Source organism: Grampus griseus (assembly GCF_964374135.1).
Source record: "Grampus griseus genome assembly, chromosome: 19".
In the NCBI taxonomy this organism is placed as follows: Eukaryota; Metazoa; Chordata; class Mammalia; order Artiodactyla; family Delphinidae; genus Grampus; species Grampus griseus.
In genome coordinates, this window is record NC_139013.1 from 31,883,969 (window position 1) to 31,902,953 (window position 18,985).

The 18,985-nt window shown below is 43.4% G+C and overlaps 1 protein-coding gene across 1 annotated transcript; it reads right to left on the reverse strand.

Annotated features, from left to right (window-relative positions):
* Positions 1-420: 420 nt before the first annotated feature.
* Positions 421-12,656, reverse strand: CFAP20 (cilia and flagella associated protein 20). The gene is made up of 6 exons (XM_082677390.1): positions 12,316-12,656; positions 3,655-3,734; positions 2,831-2,942; positions 1,819-2,007; positions 1,353-1,463; positions 421-842 (listed from the first exon to the last, which is right to left on the reverse strand). The coding sequence occupies exons 1-6, from the start codon at positions 12,397-12,399 to the stop codon at positions 837-839; spliced, it is 582 nt and encodes a 193-aa protein (XP_082533516.1). The 5' UTR covers positions 12,400-12,656; the 3' UTR covers positions 421-836.
* Positions 12,657-18,985: the final 6,329 nt, after the last annotated feature.

Consider the following 18,985-nt stretch of genomic DNA (forward strand, 5'->3'; position numbering starts at 1 on the left):
AATTCAAGGCAAGTACTTCATCTGGAGCTCAAATTGGGAGATGGTGATCTGTTCCAATGCTGAGGAACACTAGATGTGCTGATTGTTACAAAAGGGCAAGTGAGGCTCCAACAAGACACCTTCCTAAGGTGTTTAAGAGCAATCTGGAATATATGCCGTTTTGTCTAAAGCTCCACTTGGGACCCACCCCTCAGTAAGATGATTCCACTGGTGATACACTATTCAGTTGCTTTCCATTTAGTTTCTCTTGGAAGTTGTTCCAAATCAATTTCTATAGATGTCTTGTTCTTCAAGTGCTTATTGTAAGCTATTTCACAGCATGAATGTATGGGATGTTCTTTGGAAAGAGTTCTATTTTCATACCATAAAGAAAGAGAAATGTCACCATTAAAAAAGACACAAACTAAGAACAAATTTACAAACCAAGAATATAACATTTTATTCATTTCTGGATTATGAGTATTACACAGCATATACATATATTTAGATAATATATAAAACAAAGAACAAACCATAGGAAGAAATATTGGTCTGAAATTGCCTTTACGGGACATCTTTAATTCTGTAAGTTCATGGTAAATGTATCTCCCCACACACAGAGGCAGGCAGCAAGATAAACTCTGGCATTCATGTATCAAAGGACAGCTTATCCCCCACTGTACTTACAATGCATGGCACGGTCACTGGTAGCCACAACCAGGGACGCCAAGGAGTAGGTAAAAGAACTGCAGCACAGTGAACTAACATAAATATTTGTTTTTTGCATTGTCCTCCAGATAGTTTCCTTTTTAAACTAAGAGTCACATCCAGGGTCTATCCCTTGAGTGGCATTCCAGTTATTGCTGAAGGGGAAAGAAAAAAAAATAGAGCAAAGGCATCAGTTTAAGTTATTAGAAAACAGACGGTCAGTGCCACTGACCCCCTACCTCTAGTGACACTCAAGGGGATGCTGGACTGTGGGGAGATGCATGTGTGTCACCAGTGGGCAGGCATGTAAGCACCCATCATCGTGTCAGAGGGGACAGATCGGCTGATAGTAATTTGGGGCTGATGAAGAGGTTCAGATGGAGATATTCTGCAAGGAAGGCCTGGGAGCAGGAAGCAGCAGGATGCCCCCCAGGAGAGACGGTATCACTTCATGGAGGTGAGACAGCAGTAACAGAGCATTTCATGGGATCATTCCTGATTCAGTGCTGGTGGTGGAAGACCTAAGATCTTATGATGTAAAAGTCCTCCATACTCCATGTCAACACAGAGAGGCTCTGCAGCTGAACTTGTAGAACAGAGCACTTTCCAGGGACACAGCTTCTACAACTCACTGTCTGGCCTTCCTCTGAGGAAAGCTGGCTTACCTTTGCCTTATTCTGAACTGGGAGATACAGTTTGAACTCTGCTGGCAGTTCGTCTTCTGAGTAGAGTCTGTCTGAGAAGTAAACCCGTCGGATGCGACAGTTTGCATGGATCTGTGGATGCAAGACTTAAAATAAGTCTCAAAATATGATAGTCTTTCCTCTTTTCCTGATGTTCCTTGAGCCCCCCACATGGTGCCGTCAAAGCTTCACCTCTGTGCCATCTCCTCAGCGTGGCTTAGGGGTAGATTTTGACAAGAGGGAGATTTTACTTGCTGTATTCTCCCACTGTATCTGAGCAGATTCCTGAGAAGGTCCTGGGCCTCTCTGAGGTGAAAGCCCCCTGGACAGTGACTTGGGAACTTTAGCCAGAAACCCGCACTGTTCTGTCACCTGGGTCACAAGCCAGTAACAAACAGAGCCTAGACCCCTCTCCCATTGGGGCTCCATCTGGAAAAGGAGCCAGTACCTGCACCCTGAGGGTCTCAATGTAATTTGTGCCATATGCCCGCCGAGTGAAGTCTGACAGGTTGAACTGAATCTGGTTCCAGCCATCATCCAGCCGCATGGGCATGGTACAGATGAAGGGTTTGACCCTGGTGGTGCTCTGGTAGTTACTTGCCCGAAACCGCCGACGCACATTCTTGTCATCTAGTACCTATGAAATATAGAGAAGAATCACATTAATTCCATCTTGGAAGAAGCAAACAACCTTGATAAGACGAGGACTTGAAACTCCCACAGCCTGGTTTCCCAAGGCTGAGACCCAAGGGAAAATAAACAAACCAGATATAGGTCACACTGGATGCAGACGGCCCGGAAGTAGCTAGTTTATCTTGTCTGTTGCCAAGACAACACCAGCTGCTTATGACATATGACACATGCATCAGGCCCCCAGACCATAGCATGATTCCATAAACATTCTTCCCTTTGAAAAATTAAAAAAGCTAGACTTGAGACCAACAATAGCCCAGTATTAAATAGTAACTTCCCAAATGGACACTACTCTAACCCTCAAGCTTTGAACTCTTGTAGCTATTGATTAGATTTTCTAGATGCTTACTGCTTCTTTTAAAACTTGGCATTAAACTTTGATTGACAATACCAAAATAATAATGCCATAATAATAATGGTTGCGGGCTTCCCTGGTGGTGCAGCAGTAGAGAGTCCGCCTGCCAATGCAGGGGACACGGGTTCGTGCCCCGGTCCGGGAAGATCCCACATGCCGCGGAGCGGCTGGGCCCGTGAGCCATGGACGCTTAGCCTGCGCGTCCGGAGCCTGTGCTCCGCAATGGGAGAGGCCACAACAGTGAGGCCCGCATACCGCAAAAAAAAAGGTTGCATCAAGTGTACAGCAGAGGCAGAAAAGAATACATACAAAAGGATAAAGATACTTTCCTGCGGCCACTTTTCTCCTATAAATTGACAGGACATCTCTTTGGTATAGCCAAGAGTGTAGAGATTCATGTGCACATACTTACCTGTACTTCAAAGGTAAAATATTTCTTCAGGTTTTTGATAATCATGACAAGGAAGGGAAGTTTAATTCCCAATGTTTTCTTTGGGTCTGCAGGACATGTGATATATGTGGTGCTGTAGAAAGAGGAAACACCAATAAACACACTACTTGCCTTTTCCTTTGTGGTATGCACAGCAATAACACTCAGTCCAAGAGGATAAATTGGAAGGCAGATCTAAAAGATCCAGATACGTCATCCAATGATCCCTCAACCCTTAAGTTAAGCTAATGTGTTAAAAAAAAGTGCTGGACTCTGAAACAAAAGTTTAACATAGCACTAGACATCAACAATAAAATATCTGAGAAACAAAGCCAGACCAGTGGATCTGCAAGTTCTTCCAGTGAAAAAAGATTTAATTCTGGTCTAAGAAACTATCAAATGATAGAAAACCAAAACTAAGACCATTATAACACTGAAAACTACCCTGGCCATCCACTGGATGATTACTGTAAACCCATACCTCCACATAAACACATCTGGGTTAAATATTAATAACTAAGACTTATACAGCACTGACTAAGTGCTAAGCAGGTTTTAAGTGTTTTATACACATTCACTTACTTAATCTTCACAATAATTCTACAAGGAAGATGTACTGTCATTATCCCTATTTCACAGGTGAGGAAACTAAAGCCTGGGGGATTAAATAACTTGCCCAAGGTGAGCTCTAAGTAGCAGAGCTGGATTCACACCAGGCAGTCTGACTCTGCAGTCCATGCTATTAACCTCTATGAATGTACTACCTCCTGGCATTCCATGTCTCTGGGAGAAGAGTGGCAACCTACCTGACATTTGTTCCTTCAATCTCTAGCACCAGGGACTGGATGTCATTATCGGTGATTCTTTTGATGTGGCCATTCCGTACCTACAAGGGATGAAATTAAACTGGTTAGTACTGAAATATCGACAAATAACTCTGTTAAGATTTTGAAGGCTGAATGGGACTATTTAAAGCAGCGGTCTCCAACCTCTTTGGCACCAGGGACCGGTTGTGTGGAAGACAATTTTTCCACGGACCGGGGTTGGGGGTAGAGTGGGATATGGTGGTTCAGGCGATAATGCCAGGCGATGCAGAGCCGCAGATGAAGCCGCAGATGTAAGCCCCGGCTCGCCCGCCGCTTACCTCCTGCTGTGCGGCCCGGTTCCAAACAGGCAGCGGACCAGTACCGGTCCGCGGCCCAGGGGTTGGACACCCCTGATTTAAAGAAAACCACAGTAGCCCAAAGGGCATAACACAGAAGTTTGTGACACGATATCTGAAAGTAAGCCATGCTATTACCTCTGTACAGGGCCCAATCAACCACCACAGGAGTTGCAGGCAATTTGGCAATCTATAAATCAGGACAAATTTCTTCCCAAAGAAATCAACTCAATTTAGATCCAGCTAACGTTTACCAAGCATCTACTATACACTAGGAACATTCCTAACAACAACGAGCTCAGTCCTAACAACAACAACAAAAATCACAAGGTCGTTGGTGTTGCTTCCACTTTACAGACGTGGACACTGACACTCAGGGAGTGCAGACGACAGACCCTAAGTAAGAGGGGCAGGATTAACGCCAGGCTTTCCACTGCCCTCCACTGCCTCACATAGTTCTCTGGCCAGAAAGGTCAAGTGCTGAGTGTCACTGAGAGGGAGGGTAGCAACCAAAAACCGAACGTATTAGTACCCCAGGTTTACTTCTACTTCATGCTTCCTTGTCTTCTTTTCCCTAAGTTTCTACTTTTTCAAGTATGAATTCGAGTCCCATCTGTGCCGCACACAGAAGCCTTCTTTAGCATTTTCAGCCTACACTGACCTCTCTTCTCTCTGATTCATTTTTCTTGCTCATGTAGCCTAGACTACATAATTTAGCACTTCATCCTACATTGTTTTGCATTGTTTGCTGCATATGTAGGGGGAATATGATGGAGAGGAATCAATATTCGATACGGATTCCTCCTCTCAAAACATATTTAGGAAAGCACAATTATCTTCAAGCATTACATCCAAGCACCTTATATGGACAGAGCAGAGACATGCAAAGGCACTTCTGAGACAGGGCTGGACTGTTAGGGCTGAATGTATTAAAACATGAAAAAGATCAACCAGGTTTAGAACCTGATGCATCAGAATGACAAGCATGTGGTTTTTTACTAGGTATAGTGAAAACGGCTGCCTGTGCTGTCATATTCAACAACTCATCATGTGGCTTTCCATGAGACTTGCATATGGGGAGAGAATACAGCGTTGAGTCTGATAGTTGTATTGTTCAACACAATTATTAATAACATGGCATTCTGTCTTTAGACATCAGTCTCTGCGTGCTCTGTTCCTGTTAATTTGATCCACTTGTGGTGTGCTTGGTATTCCCCAGGTAACATCTGATATCACTGCCCATCTTTTTCTGCCAGATGCAACTGAGTCTTGTCTCCTCAAAAAAGTATAAGCTGAAGGGTAAGGACCAAGTATTAAACATCATTTATATGTTCTATAGTGCTTAGTAGTCTGCTAGGCATAAACTAAGCATTCAAATATTTGCTGACTTCTGGAATCTGTCATCCTAAGAGTTGGCACATATGAAGAGATTCAAGGAGGATTTTTCAAAAATTCCTGGCCACCATGGGCTATTATGGGAAGCCAGAGATCCTAAGGTATATCACGCTAGTGAGGTTACTAGCATAAAGAATGACTTCCCACAAATCATCCTTTGGTACCCACTGTCAGAGACAGAATGCTGAGTGGATGGGCCCCAGATCTCTGCCAGTGTAGCATTTCTGGATTCTCAAGTCACAAACATCACATTGAAGTGCTTCTCAAACAAAGCTGGCGACATCCAATGCCCTCCTGCTTTGAATTCTGGGCCTCTTTCCAAGGGAGATTAAAAGCACAAAGACTTGGATCACAAAGACTTGTAGCACATGCCAACACTGCCCACCTCATTCCCCACATAAATGCTCCCAAAGTGGCAATATTCCTCCTCTATTTGCTAGCCCACAGCTGCTGTGGAAAATCAGGCAGACTTCTTGGTAAAGGAGGAATTCATCAAGAAATTTTTCCATATAATATGTTGCAGGCAGACTGATAAGAGCTGACAGTATCCCAACAAGATGCAAATACTAATTATATAACATACCACTAATTATTCTCTATAACTTCATTCTTTCTTAAAAAGGTACCGAATGCAACAAACCGAACAGATGGTTAAATTGAAAGGATTAAGTAATTAGGGTCCAAAGACTACTATTGTTAAAAGGCAACACGTTGCAATTTAGCCAACATTGTAATTGGGACCTCAGATCTTACATCCTGGAAGGTCTCTCTGACTACAGTCAGAGAGGTGTAAGCCTCCCTCAGCTCCAGAAAACCCAGCCAGGTTTCACAGGGAGGAAATGTTAAGGACGTTTGCCTTCTGCCCATCTCAAAGTTTATAGCACTCCAGTAAATGTGACTACTCAGGTCTTTACAGAAGAAAACAATGCCTTACACTGCACACAGAAGCCAACAGACTAAAAGCCAAAACAGACTCTGTGTATTCTTACACTTCTGTCCCAGGGGCAAACTAACTTTCAGTTGGACTGTCAGTAACTTCTTAAGAGAAATTCCTTTCACAACACATAAACTACCACACGCACAAACTTAATTCTTACAAAATTAATTAACATAGCCCGTAAAACACGAGAACCCAGAGGGGGAAAAGGCAGCTTTTTCGAAGGAATGCCCAACAGTCTCTCTAGAGTTTTAACCTGCTTAGTGGCGAGAACAGTCTAAATAGAGCTTTGCCCAAGGAGAAAGTTCAGTCCTCAAAGAAGAAAAGTATTCTCATATCACAAGCTGCCAGAGCTTTAAAATCAAATTAAGGTGATTTCTTAGTGAATTATGATTTTTCTTCTTTATTAAGTTCAAAGGGCTGTAAATACAAATTCACTGGAAGAAGAGTGGAGTGGGGCCAGGGGTGCAATTAACCAGAGATATGGGTGGGAAACGTCCCCAAACTTCTCTCTAGGCTCTAAAACTACGATCAAAGGAGAAAGAGAGGTGGACAATTTGGGGCAAGGCCTCCCAACCACTCTGGCAATCTGGCTGTCACTGCCTTAAGTTGTAAAGGTCTTCCAGGAAGCAAGCCCCTCCCCAGTCCAGCTTCTGACAAACATGTATAACAAGACACATGGACTCAGAAAGTATCAACTTCCTTTCCTTAGCTTCTTCCAGTTCAGAGGCCACTAGGCAGGCCTGGCTTTGAAATGAAGATAAAATGAACTGGTCAGCATTTATTGCACATGGTGGAAGTAGGTTTTATTTTACTTCCCTCTCTAAATTAGAAAGTGCCTATTGTTTTTGACTTGCTAATTTTTTTATTTCATGACACATTCCTGTAGTGTGGCCTATGAGTGTTTTATTCCTCCAAAATAATGATAATAAATAAAGCCAATCTTACATTTTTTAATTTCATGATCTCCTCCCCTCCCCCACCCCCGGGCCCCAACTATGAGGTGGAGGTACTTTAGAAGCTTCAGAACCCAGGCTACTGGCAATTAACAATCAGAATGGTTCTCAGCCTCTGCAGGCACCAAGAAGGGAACCTTCAAGCCCTTTTTTGCAATCACTCTCCCAGGCTTTCCATGGTTGCTGGGACAACTAATAAAGAACACTGATTTTTTTCCCCCCAATGTAAGCCCCAGGGAGGAAAGTCAAAGCTGAGCGGGGAAAATACTACTGGGATAGGGAGGAAGCTGGCCAATGCTCTATATTTCGTCAAGTGCTTTAAAAATAACACGAGTTGTATCCGTTCCCCACTCCCACCTTTCTTTTTTGTGGCTCCACCCACTTATCCTGGCAGACAGCTGAGCCCTCAGCCATCTGGCATCCTAGTCTTAATGACACATGTTCCAATTTACATTAAGCCTTTAGAGCTGTCCATTTCAGCAGGAAAGTTTCTGCCCTGAGCTAGGGGCTGGGCTCTAAGTCAGAAAACAGGCAGAGGGAGACCTCTGTGGGGAGAGCTGGGCATAGCTCTGTCTCAAGCCCTGGGCCTTGTAGGCTCCAGTGGAGTAAAGGCTTCTCTTCCTTTGCGGCATGTAACAGGGACTATCCAAACAGCAGACAGGCAACTTTGGACATTTACAAACAACCCTTTAGTAAGGACAATTATATGTATTGCTAACCAGTCTCTTCCTAAGAATGCCTTGAAAGGGCAAGTGTAACTAAAACCCAGGCCTTTGCCCAATTATAGTAAAAGCTATTTTTTGGAAAAATGAATAACATCCCCAGATTGACCCAGGGATAATCTGAAAAAAAATAGTTTTAGTACTTTCATGTCCAAATGCTCTCAATTCTACTACTAGAAATTTAACATGTACCAACAAGGTTTGCTAATTAAAAGTTAGGGTGTGGGAACTTTTTTTCTGGAGAGAGACTTTGTTCATTTTTAAAATTAGGAACTGGGAATGGGAATCTAATATTTTCCAGCAACAGCCACAAAAACTCTGGTTCTAATATTTCGTTTGGGAATGGGAAGGATCAGCAGCAGAGAAAGACAAGGTGAGCAGAAAGAAAGAGAAGCTTGTATGAGTTAACAATCTCATGTAGTAGATTTTTAGGGTATTACCAGTAAAGTCTGAAAGTTACATGTTTTACACAGGCATAAGTGGGAAAAGAACCTCCTGGTATTTTCTTTACAAACCGGAAGTAATGTTTACATTAAACATAAAAAGTCCTTTAATAATGTAGTATTTGCTGATCCCAGAAGTTAAGGGAGCATTAAGAAATCCCTAATTTCTGCTAAACTCTTGGTTTGAAAAATTACAAAGGTCTCTATCAGGAAGCTTACTGTCCAGCCAGGAATACAGATCTTGAGAAGCTAATTTCAAGTATGATGAGAAGGAAGTAGAGGTTCTATAAGTGGATATAAATTAACTTAACCTGAGGAGGTACCTTTGAGCTGAGACCTAGAGACTAATGAAGAAGGGGTAGGAGTGGGTCCCAGGAGAGGGGCCGGCAAGTACAAAAGCCTAAAGCAGGAGAGAATAGACTTCTTTCAGTTCAGTAGGAGGTCAATACTAGAAGGGGGATCCTGGGGGACATCAGCCTGGAGAACTAGTTAAGCAGGTACCAGACCACAGTCTGTGTGGCCTTAGAGCCATGTTAAAGTTTTGGATAGGGAAAGCCATGGTACACTGACTAAATTATTCTCATTTCAGAAGTCTGGAGTTACTGTACTTCCTATTCCTAGGCATCTGAATATTGGGCTCAGTTATAAATTTTTCACTTACTCTTGAGCAAATGCCTCAGTTCCCTGCCCTATTTAATAATGTGTGCCATAACTGTTGCTAAGCATTTATATACATCTTCATTTAATCTCCATAACCATGAGAAGGAGGTGGATTACAAGATGAGAGAACTGAGTAGTTGAGTACTTGCTCAAGGTTACACAGCACAGGACATATGACAGAGCCAGGACGCAAATCCAAGGTGTCTGACCACACTCTGGCACTGGAGTTTCAAGGTAAGATACTATTCTTCCCCCTAAGGAACCTGTAGTCTAGTGGGAGATATACAATAAATAGGCAACTGCCATTCAGCGCGCCACAGGAGCACACAGGAGACATAAACATTATTACATTGGGAACTTAAATTAAGCTGAGATTTGAAGGATGAGATGGGGAGGGGCTGAGAACTTCAGAGTGTCAGATAAATGCAGGTATTGCAAATGTAGCCACACCCCCAAAATGAATATGCAAATTAACTGTTATTATGAATATGGCATTCACTCCTCATATTCATAAGGAGACACAGAGCCTAAATGAAGCCAAACCTAAGTTTTCAAAGACTGCTCTTCACCGTAAACAAATAACAGAAATTCTCTCTCCATAAACTCAGGAAGGAGAATAGTAAAGTTTTGTGAAATCAAAATATGTAACAACTAAAAACAGGCACTTATAGCCAATATGTACCTACTAGCAGAGGGTAGGGTCATTTCTAGATAAATGTGGACAGTCCTTCCCTCCCTCCATCAAACTTTGCCCTTATTACAACTTTGCCTTATTCGGAATCATGGGAGTGGGGAAAATGTCTTCTCTTCCCTAACTTTGTATCTCCCCAAATCTATACAATGCCTGTCACTTTGCTGTTGCTCAATAAATCTTTGATAAGAATATCAGTTCCCAGTGTTTCCCCTTCTGGACTGCATTCCCAACACTTTCTGAGGACTTTATAATACAGCTGAGTAAAGGAACACATACACCAAAGCCTATGGATCTGGCCCCAAACTTTCCTTTCTTCCTCCCTTTCCTTCTCTTGCCTCAAGGGGGAAAAGTTCACAGATAAACACTTTTCAATCTAGTCTAAATAAGAAGAGTAGAAACATATAATTTATTTTTACTATTATGAGAATTTTGCTTAAAATGAGTGTTCCTCTAAAGGTTTTCTTTGCCAAAATGTCTGCTTAATTTACTCCATGTAACCCTGCCAGTCGATCTTCTAACAATGTTTTCACACAGGTTTATGTTATTAGGGTACCATCCGACCTCTAGTGGCGTTGTTAAGGGACACAGTGCACCATGGTTACTCTGCTTTTATATTCCGTGTGCAAACATGTTGACTACTCAAAAAGCTGCATTTGAAAAATAAAACACACTACAAAAGATCAAGCCCAGAAGGGTTAAAATGGGGCAACTCTGAGAAAAGTTTCACCTGATAGAAATGCTGAGGCCTCTCTACCACTGGAATTCTTTGTGTTGGTAAGTTCTCTGACCTGCTCTGAAAACCTCTCCTCCTAGATCAAGCCCCATTCTCTATATCAATTGCCTCATATTGACACTTTGGTTACAATCCCAAATTCAACTGGCATACAATCCACTCTCTCCTTGCCTTTGGACAGTCCAAAATTAAGTCAAGCCACAGCTGAGAAGCCATCATCTTTACAAAGTTCCCAGGTACACTCATTCCGGGTTCTCTTTGTAGAGGTACAATTTCAGAGTTTAAAGTGTTTTTTATTCCAATGTGAACAAAACCATGGAACTGAAAAACTCAGTAAAATGTAGGAAAACAGTTAAGGAACTGCTCTCTTGGGTAATAAGTAACTCTTGGCATTAGCTCTAGTTTGTGGACAGAATCACTGTGAAAGAGGAGAGCTGGTCAGATTTCTCACACATGCATAAGGCCAAACTCATTACATTCAGATCTTTCAACTATCTTATAAAAATGACATTGTGAACACACCATCCCCAAAGCTGCTCTCAGAAAGCAGAATTCCCTAGAGGCAACAGGCAGAAGGCTGTCCATGTTCTCTCCTAATCTCTATGTGGCCCCAAACCTTCACCTGTGGATAAGGGAAGACAGGGAATTGTTCTGAGATGATATCCAAAATTCTTGGCCTCATTACCAATGAACTGCTTATTTAGATTATCCTACATTCTTCTCTATAAAAACAGCATTCAACACACCACCTCTCTCCATTGTCCCCGAAGGAGTGCAGTACTAAGGTTATACCCTAAATCACCTGTCTTCCAATGTACAGTGCTTTATATTAACTTATATTCAAAAAAGGTACAGATGACTGGGAATTTGCATGAGAAAGGAAATATCAAAGTAATTAAATGCAGACCAACTCATAGATTGCTAGGCACACATGCCCCCAATCAACATCTCCAAAAAGTGGACAGGGTCACCATCTCCCAGAGTCAGTGAAAGTCATCATCTAGTGGATGCCTGAATAAAGATGATGAGGCTTGTACCTGGCGTTCAGCTTGTTAACCCAGACAACACTTTATCACCATTTTGCAATCTCTCTGATGGAGATCAGCCACTGAAGGCAGAGTACAGACCCCAAGTCACAGTGAGTGTGGAGCAGGTGCCAAAGGCCACCGAATTCCGGCTTGGCTGGGATCAGTGGGAGGAAGGGAGCAAATGAATGAAACCCAAACATAACTGAGTTCTGGCTGTGCCTCTATAAGGGGGCCTGGAACAAAGGCTCTGTGTCTAGTGCCCAGCACAGTGCCTGGCACAACACAGGATATCAGTAAATATTTGTGAAATAGTGAACAGCGGTTCCTTTCATCTGCGCGTTCCATTCCACAGCGGTTCCTTTCATCTGCGCGTTCCCGAAGCAACCTCACGTGAGTTTACGCTTTTCATGCCGTGAGACGTGCACTATCGACCCCACCATATAGATGCGGAAACCGAGGCTGAGGAACCGACTGGCCCAGTGAAGTCTGCCGCGAGGGGCAACTGTCCTAACCACACTACTGCCGCAGGACACTTAAACCCCAGGCACGCCCACCCCACAATGCAGCCCCCGCGGCTTACACGACGCCCCCACCTCGCGCCTCAGTCACGCCAGGCTGGGGACAGGAGACAGCAGAGACCGCCCGGCCTCCCCCAGGCGCCAGTTCGACACAACTAGCCGCTACCCCGGGCCCAGCCCCGGGCCCCCGCCCCGCCGCCGCCGCCCCCAGCCCCTGACCTTTTTGTCCCAGATTTGCAGGGGCTTGCTGCCAATGCTGTAGAGGATAGAAAGGAAGCCGCTCTGGAACGTGTTCTTGAACATCTCGCCCGCGGCCTTCTCCTCAGCCGCGCCGAAGACGACCTAAATATTGGCACCAAGTGGCGAAGGGAAAACAGGGAGCTGGCCCTAGTCCGAAGAAAGGACGCTGCGCTCCTGACCTCCCGATCGGTAGCCACAGACAGCTGGACTTGGACACGCGACGCTGCGTCCGTGAACTTCAGCTCCCGTAAAAACTAAGCCACCTCAACACGGAAACCACAGCAACTGCCGCCCGCACCGTTCTCCCCTCCTTAAATGGAGGCGGTGGCCGCCCGCCGCCTGCGATGGATCCCTCCGCCCCCTGAGAGCGCTGAGCCCAATCCCGCCACAGGGCTCACAGACTTCCTGTTCCTTCCGCTTAAGCCCCGCCCTAGTTCCGCCTCCTCGTGAAAAGAACTCCTTTGCCAAGGGACTATTTTTCCATCGTGGTCCCATAGCTGCTTTTAGAAAGCGGAAGGAGACAGGATTATAGAATATGTCGTTAGAAGCTACGTAGTGTCATGGAAACCTGGCGGGGGTGGGGTCAAAGCGCGTGAAGGCCAGGCCCCGCCCCCTAAGGGGCTAGGAGGAGTTACAAAGGCAAAAGAAAAGTGAGGAAAGGCACGGAAGGTGGCTCGGATAAGCTTACCTGGTGTCCTGAGAATGACAGATAAATACTTGTTGGCCGAGTACTGGATAAGGTTAAAGCAGCTAACCAGTATTGCGCACTAACTGTGCTAAATGCCTTATAGGCATCTGCTTTAATTATTGACAGGATCGTTATGTTATGAATACTCCACATAACTTGTGGGATGAAGTCAAAGCAATACTTGGAGGAAAATTTATCGCCTTAAATGCATGATTAGAAAACAAGGCTTGAACATTAGGATAAAAGCAGAAATTAATGCAATTAAAATAAAGTTGAGGGCTTCCCTGGTGGCGCAGTGGTTGAGAGTCCGCCTGCTGGTGCATGGGACACAGGTTCATGCCCCGGTCCGGGAAGATCCCACATGCCGCGGAGCGGCTGGGCCTGTGAGCCATGGACACCGAGCCTGCGCGTCCGGAGCCTGTGTTCCGCAACGGGAGAGGCCACAACAGTGAGAGGCCAGCGTACCGCAAAAAAAAAAAAGTTGAGTTGGTTGAGTTGGATCAACAGCTGTTTTTTTTAAAAAAATCAATTAATTCTTAGAATTTTTAAAAATAAATTTATTTTTATTTTTGGCTGAGTTGGGTCTTCATTGCTTCTCACGGGCTTTCTCTAGTTGCGGCAAGCAGGGGCTAATCTTGTTCGTCCCGGTGCACGGACTTCTGCTTGTGGTGGCTTCTCCTGTTGTGGAGCACAGGCTGTAGGCACACAGGCTCACTAGCTGTGGCACATGGGCTCAGTAGTTGTGGCTCATAGGCTCTAGAGCACAGGCTCAGTAGTTGTGGCACACAGTCTTAGTTGCTCCTTGGCAATGTGGGATCTTCCCAGATCAGGGCTCGAACCCACGTCTCCTGCGTTGGCAGGCAGATTCCTAACCACTGTGCCACCAGGGAAGCCCTAGAACATTTTTAAAAAGACATAAAATAAGCTATGGTATTTCAAGTGTGGAAGAAATCCCAAATGTCGGAAACCAGTCACTCACTGAGCACTTACCTGGATATTACTCTGTGTTCAGACCTGTGTTGGGTATTGTGGCTGACAGAAAAGGAGTTTGCAGCTAACTTCACTGTAACAACTAATGTCATCATTGTAATAACTAATAATTCCTAACATCAATTGAGCATTTATTTTGTGTCAGGCATATAATAGAGTGCCTTTATTAAATCATTTAATCCTCATGGCAATGCCGTGAATAGTCCAACCAGAATTTCCAGACAGAAGGAAAAATATGGATCTTATTACAGCAGAAAGTCAAAAATGTTTATACAAAGCTGTTATTTTTGGATGATTTCTGAGGACTCTGTATAATTCAGGTCAGTGAACAATTTATCCCTTAAGGTTATTAAATTTTTCAAAATATCCTAGGGGGAAACACAATTACTGTACAGTAGATTTTCATGTGCACCTGAGTCTATTGCAGGATTTTTTAATTCTGCTCTCTTGAACGCAGACAACACCAAATGCTGGTTAGAATGTGGAACCACAGGAACAGGAATTCATTGCTGGCGGGAATGCAAATTGTACAGTCACTTTGGAAGACAGCTTGGAGATTTATTACAAAACTAAATATACTCTTATAGGATTCAGCAACGCCACTCCTTGGTATCTACCCAAAGGAGTTGAAAACTTATGTCCATATCAACACCAGTACACAGATGTTTATAGCGGATTTAGTCAAAGTTGCCAAAACTTGTAAGTGACCAAGACATCCTTCAGTAGGTGAACAGCTAAATAAACTGGTACACCCAGACAGTGGAATATTATTCAGCACTAAAAAAGAAAATGAGCTATCGAGCCATGAAAAAACATGGAGGAAACTTAAATGCATGTTACTAAGTGAGAGAAGCCAATACAAAAAGGCTATATACTGTATGATTTCTACTATATGACATTCTAGAAAAGGCATGGAGTCAATAAAAAGATCAGTGCTTTCCAGGGGTAGGGGGGTGGGGAACGATGAATAGAGCACAGAGGATTTTTAGGGCAGTGAAAACATTCTGTATGATACTATAATGATGGATACATGTCACTATACATTTGTCCAAATCCATGGAATGTAAAACACAAAGAGTGAACTCTAATATAAACTATGGACTTTGGGTGATTATTATGTGTCAGTGTAGGCCCATTAATTATAACAAATGTACCACTCTAGTGGGGGATGTTGATAATGGGGGCCATGCATGTGTGGGGGCAGGAAATATATAGAAAATGTGTACCTTCCCCTCAATTTTACTGTGAACCTAAAACTGCTCCAAAAATAAGGTCTTAATTTAAAAACAACAACCTTAGAAATATCTTCAAGACCTTGAGGTAGACAAAGATTTCTTAAATAGGACACAAAATGTACTAACATAAAAGAAAATATTGATAAATTGAATGTCATTAAAATTTTAAAAGTCTGTTAATTAAAAGACAAGATTAAGAAAGTGAAAAGGCATACCACAATCTGGGAGGATGTATGTGCAATACATACACCAGACAAAAAAAAATCTTTTATCCAGAATATATAAAGAACTCCCACAAATTAATAAGAAAAAGACAGAAAACCCAATTTTGAAAAACAAAAGAAAATATTCAAATGACCAATAAGCATATGGAAAGATGCTCACCATATCTTGTCATCAGGAAAATACAAATTTAAATCATGAGACACTGCTGTAGATCAACCAGAATGGCTAAAATTAAAAGGACTGACAATACCCGCTTATAGGGAGGATGTGGAGCAACTGGAACATTCATAACTTTTTTAAAAAAAATAAATTTATTTAATTAATTAATTTATTTCTGGTTGTGTTGTGTCTTTGTTGCTGCATGTGGGCTTCCTCTGGTTGCTGCAAGCAGGGGTTACTCTTCGTTGCAGTGAGTGGGCTTCTCATTGCAGTGGCTTCTCTTGTTGTGGAGCAGGGGCTCTAGGCACGCGGACTTCAATTGTTGCGGCATACAGTCTCAGTAGTTGTGGTGTGTAGGCTCAGTAGTTGTGGCGCACGGGCTTAGTCGCTCCGTGGCATGTGGTATCTTCCCGGACCAGGGATCGAACCCGTGTCCCCTGCATTGGCAGGCGGATCCTCAACCACTGCACCACCAGGGAAGCCAACATTCATACCTTCTTGATGGAAGTATAAACTGGTTCAGCCACTTTGGAAAACTATTTGATAATGTCTACTGAATCTAGACATATATATACTCTGTGACTGAGAAATTCTAATGCTGGGTACCAAACAGAAATGCTTGCTTATGTCCATAAAATACATGTACAGAAATGTTCTTAGCAATGTCATTTATAATAGCCCTAAACTAGAAACAACTCAAATGTCCATCAACAATAGATGGGGACTTTCCGGGTGGTGCAGTGGTTAAGAATCCACCTGCCAATGCAGGGGACACGGGTTCGACCCCTGGTCTGGGAAGATCCCACATGCTGCAGAGCAACTAAGCCCGTGCGCCACAACTACTGAGCCTGCGCTCTACAGCCCGCGAGCCACAACTACTGAAGCCTGCGCACTCTAGGGCCCGCGTGCTGCAACTACTGAGCCTGCGTGCTGCAACTACAGAAGGCTGAGCACCTAGAGCCCATACTCTGCAACAAGAGAAGCCACCGCACTGCAACGAAGAATAGCCCCTGCATGACACAACTAGAGAGAGCCCGCGCACAAAGACCCACTGCAGCCAAAAAAAAAAAAAAAAGAAGGGGCTTAGTTTGTTAACCTGCAGTTTGGTTAGAACCATTGCAGAAGCAGCAAGGAATTCTGTCCCCGGCCCAGAATCTCTGACCATGAACGAATCACAGTCCTGAGTTTAGATAGAATATCTCACCTTGGTGGGATAAGTGTCAGAATACACACAGAGACTATGGGAAGTGAATCAAATTCATAATATCAGTAATCCATGTCAAACAGAGGAATAAGTTTGATTATTGTGATATTTTGTTATTTAAGATATTTGAAATAGTTAACTCATTTAGAGGATTAGAGGATATGGTACTTTGAATTTAATTTGAAATGCTTAAAGGAATTTGAAATTAGGTCTGCAATTTTAGTTTTAAAATGCTAAGAAAATTTAACTAAGTTTGTAAACAACATTTGATTGATTAAATCTATGAGTTTAGACTTCGATATGTTAGTATTTGAATGCTTAGGAAGATTTCAGCGGATTTTAGGCCTTTCATATTAGCTATTGGAAGTGTTTGTGCAAATCAGACCGATTAAATACGTGGTTTACTTTGAAATTGTCTAAGGAAACTAGATTAAGTATGTGAGCAATGTTTATGGTTTAACCCATTAAGTTTTGAATTAATTGAGTATCAAAGATTAACCAAAATAAATGTTCAAATTTACATACAAAACCAACCAGTTTGTAGTTATAACAAGATTTGTAGCCACAAGACAAAATAGGTTTTTAAACATACAGCTTTTTCCTTTTTTTTATATAAATAAATTTATTTATTTATTCATTTATGGCTGCTTTGGGTCTTCGTTGCTGCGTGCAGGTTTTCTCTAGTTGCAGTGAGCGGGGGCTACTCTTTGTTGCGGTGCATGGGTTTCTCAATGCGGTGGCTTCTCGTTGCAGAGCACGGGCTCTAGGCGCACAGGCCAAGTAGTTGTGGCTCAAGGGCTTAGTTGGTCCACGGCACGTGGGATCTTCCTGGACCAGTGCTCGAAGCCGTGTCCCCTGCATTGGCAGGCAGATTCTTAACCACTGTGCCACCAGGGAAATCCCAAAATGTACAGCTTTAATAACTAAGATATTATATAAAACACCCAGAACTCCAAGAATCCCTTTTAGAGCACAAAAGCCCTGGTTACTTGCTAAAATCCAGTGGACAGCATCTGTTTATGTCAGTCTGAGACCAGAAACTCCAAGCACCTGGTCACTAAAGGACACAAGGGCCTTGCCACACACTGTAAGGCAGAGATTATTCTTCACCCCTCCCTGCTGATGGAAATGGGGAGATATAGGAATGAGGTGAGGGGTTGTGCCTAGAGAATCACCCCTTATCTGGGAGCAAAGATGGAAGACTGCCCAAATGACTGGGGTGCTCAGCTAGCAGATGGAGGACTGCTGAATCCCAGCTCAGTGGTTATATCCAAAGACATCGTTAAAAGAGCCAGTGGCGGGCAGATGAAGCTCCTGCTAATCTGAGAGTGAAGTTCAAAGGGGACTGTGTTGGGACCCTGCATGTTATTGTTATTTTTTAAAATTTATTTTTAAACTTAAATACAGGAAAATGTACTCTTTTTGGTATAGTTTTTTTTTTTTTTATAAATTTATTTATTTATTATTTATTTTTGGCTGTGTTGGGTCTTCATTGATGCACTCCGGCTTTCTATAGTTGCAGCGAGCAGGGGCTACTCTTTGCCGCGGTGTGAGGGCTTCTCATTGCGGTGGCTTCTCTTGTTGCAGAGCACGGGCTCTAGGTGCTTGGGCTTCAGTAGTTGTGGCACACGGGCTCAGTAGTTGTGGCACTCAGGCTCAGTAGTTGTGGCTCGCGGGCTCTAGAGTGCAGCATCAGTAGTTGTGGCGCACGGGCTTAGTTGCTCTGCAGCATGTGGGATCTTCCCAGACCAGGGCTCGAACCCATGTTCCCTACATTGGCAGGCGGATTCTTAACCACTGCGCCACTAGGGAAGTCCCTTTGGTATAGTTTTGAGAAAGGTACCAAGTCATATAACCACTGCCACATTTAGGATACAGAACAGCTCCATCACCCCCAAATTCCCTTATGCTATCCCTTTGTAGTCAAACCCCCCACCCCCCAACCTTAACCCTTGACAACTACGGGTCTGTTCTCCATCCCCACAGCTTTGCCTTTTCCTGAATGTCATATAAATAGAATCATCCAGCCTTTTGAGACTGGCTTCTTCACTTAGCACAATGCACTTGAGATGCATGTTATTTTAAAAGTCTGTAGAATATTCTGCAAAGAGTTGCTCATCCATTCCAACACCCAGACCATTCAGGCCA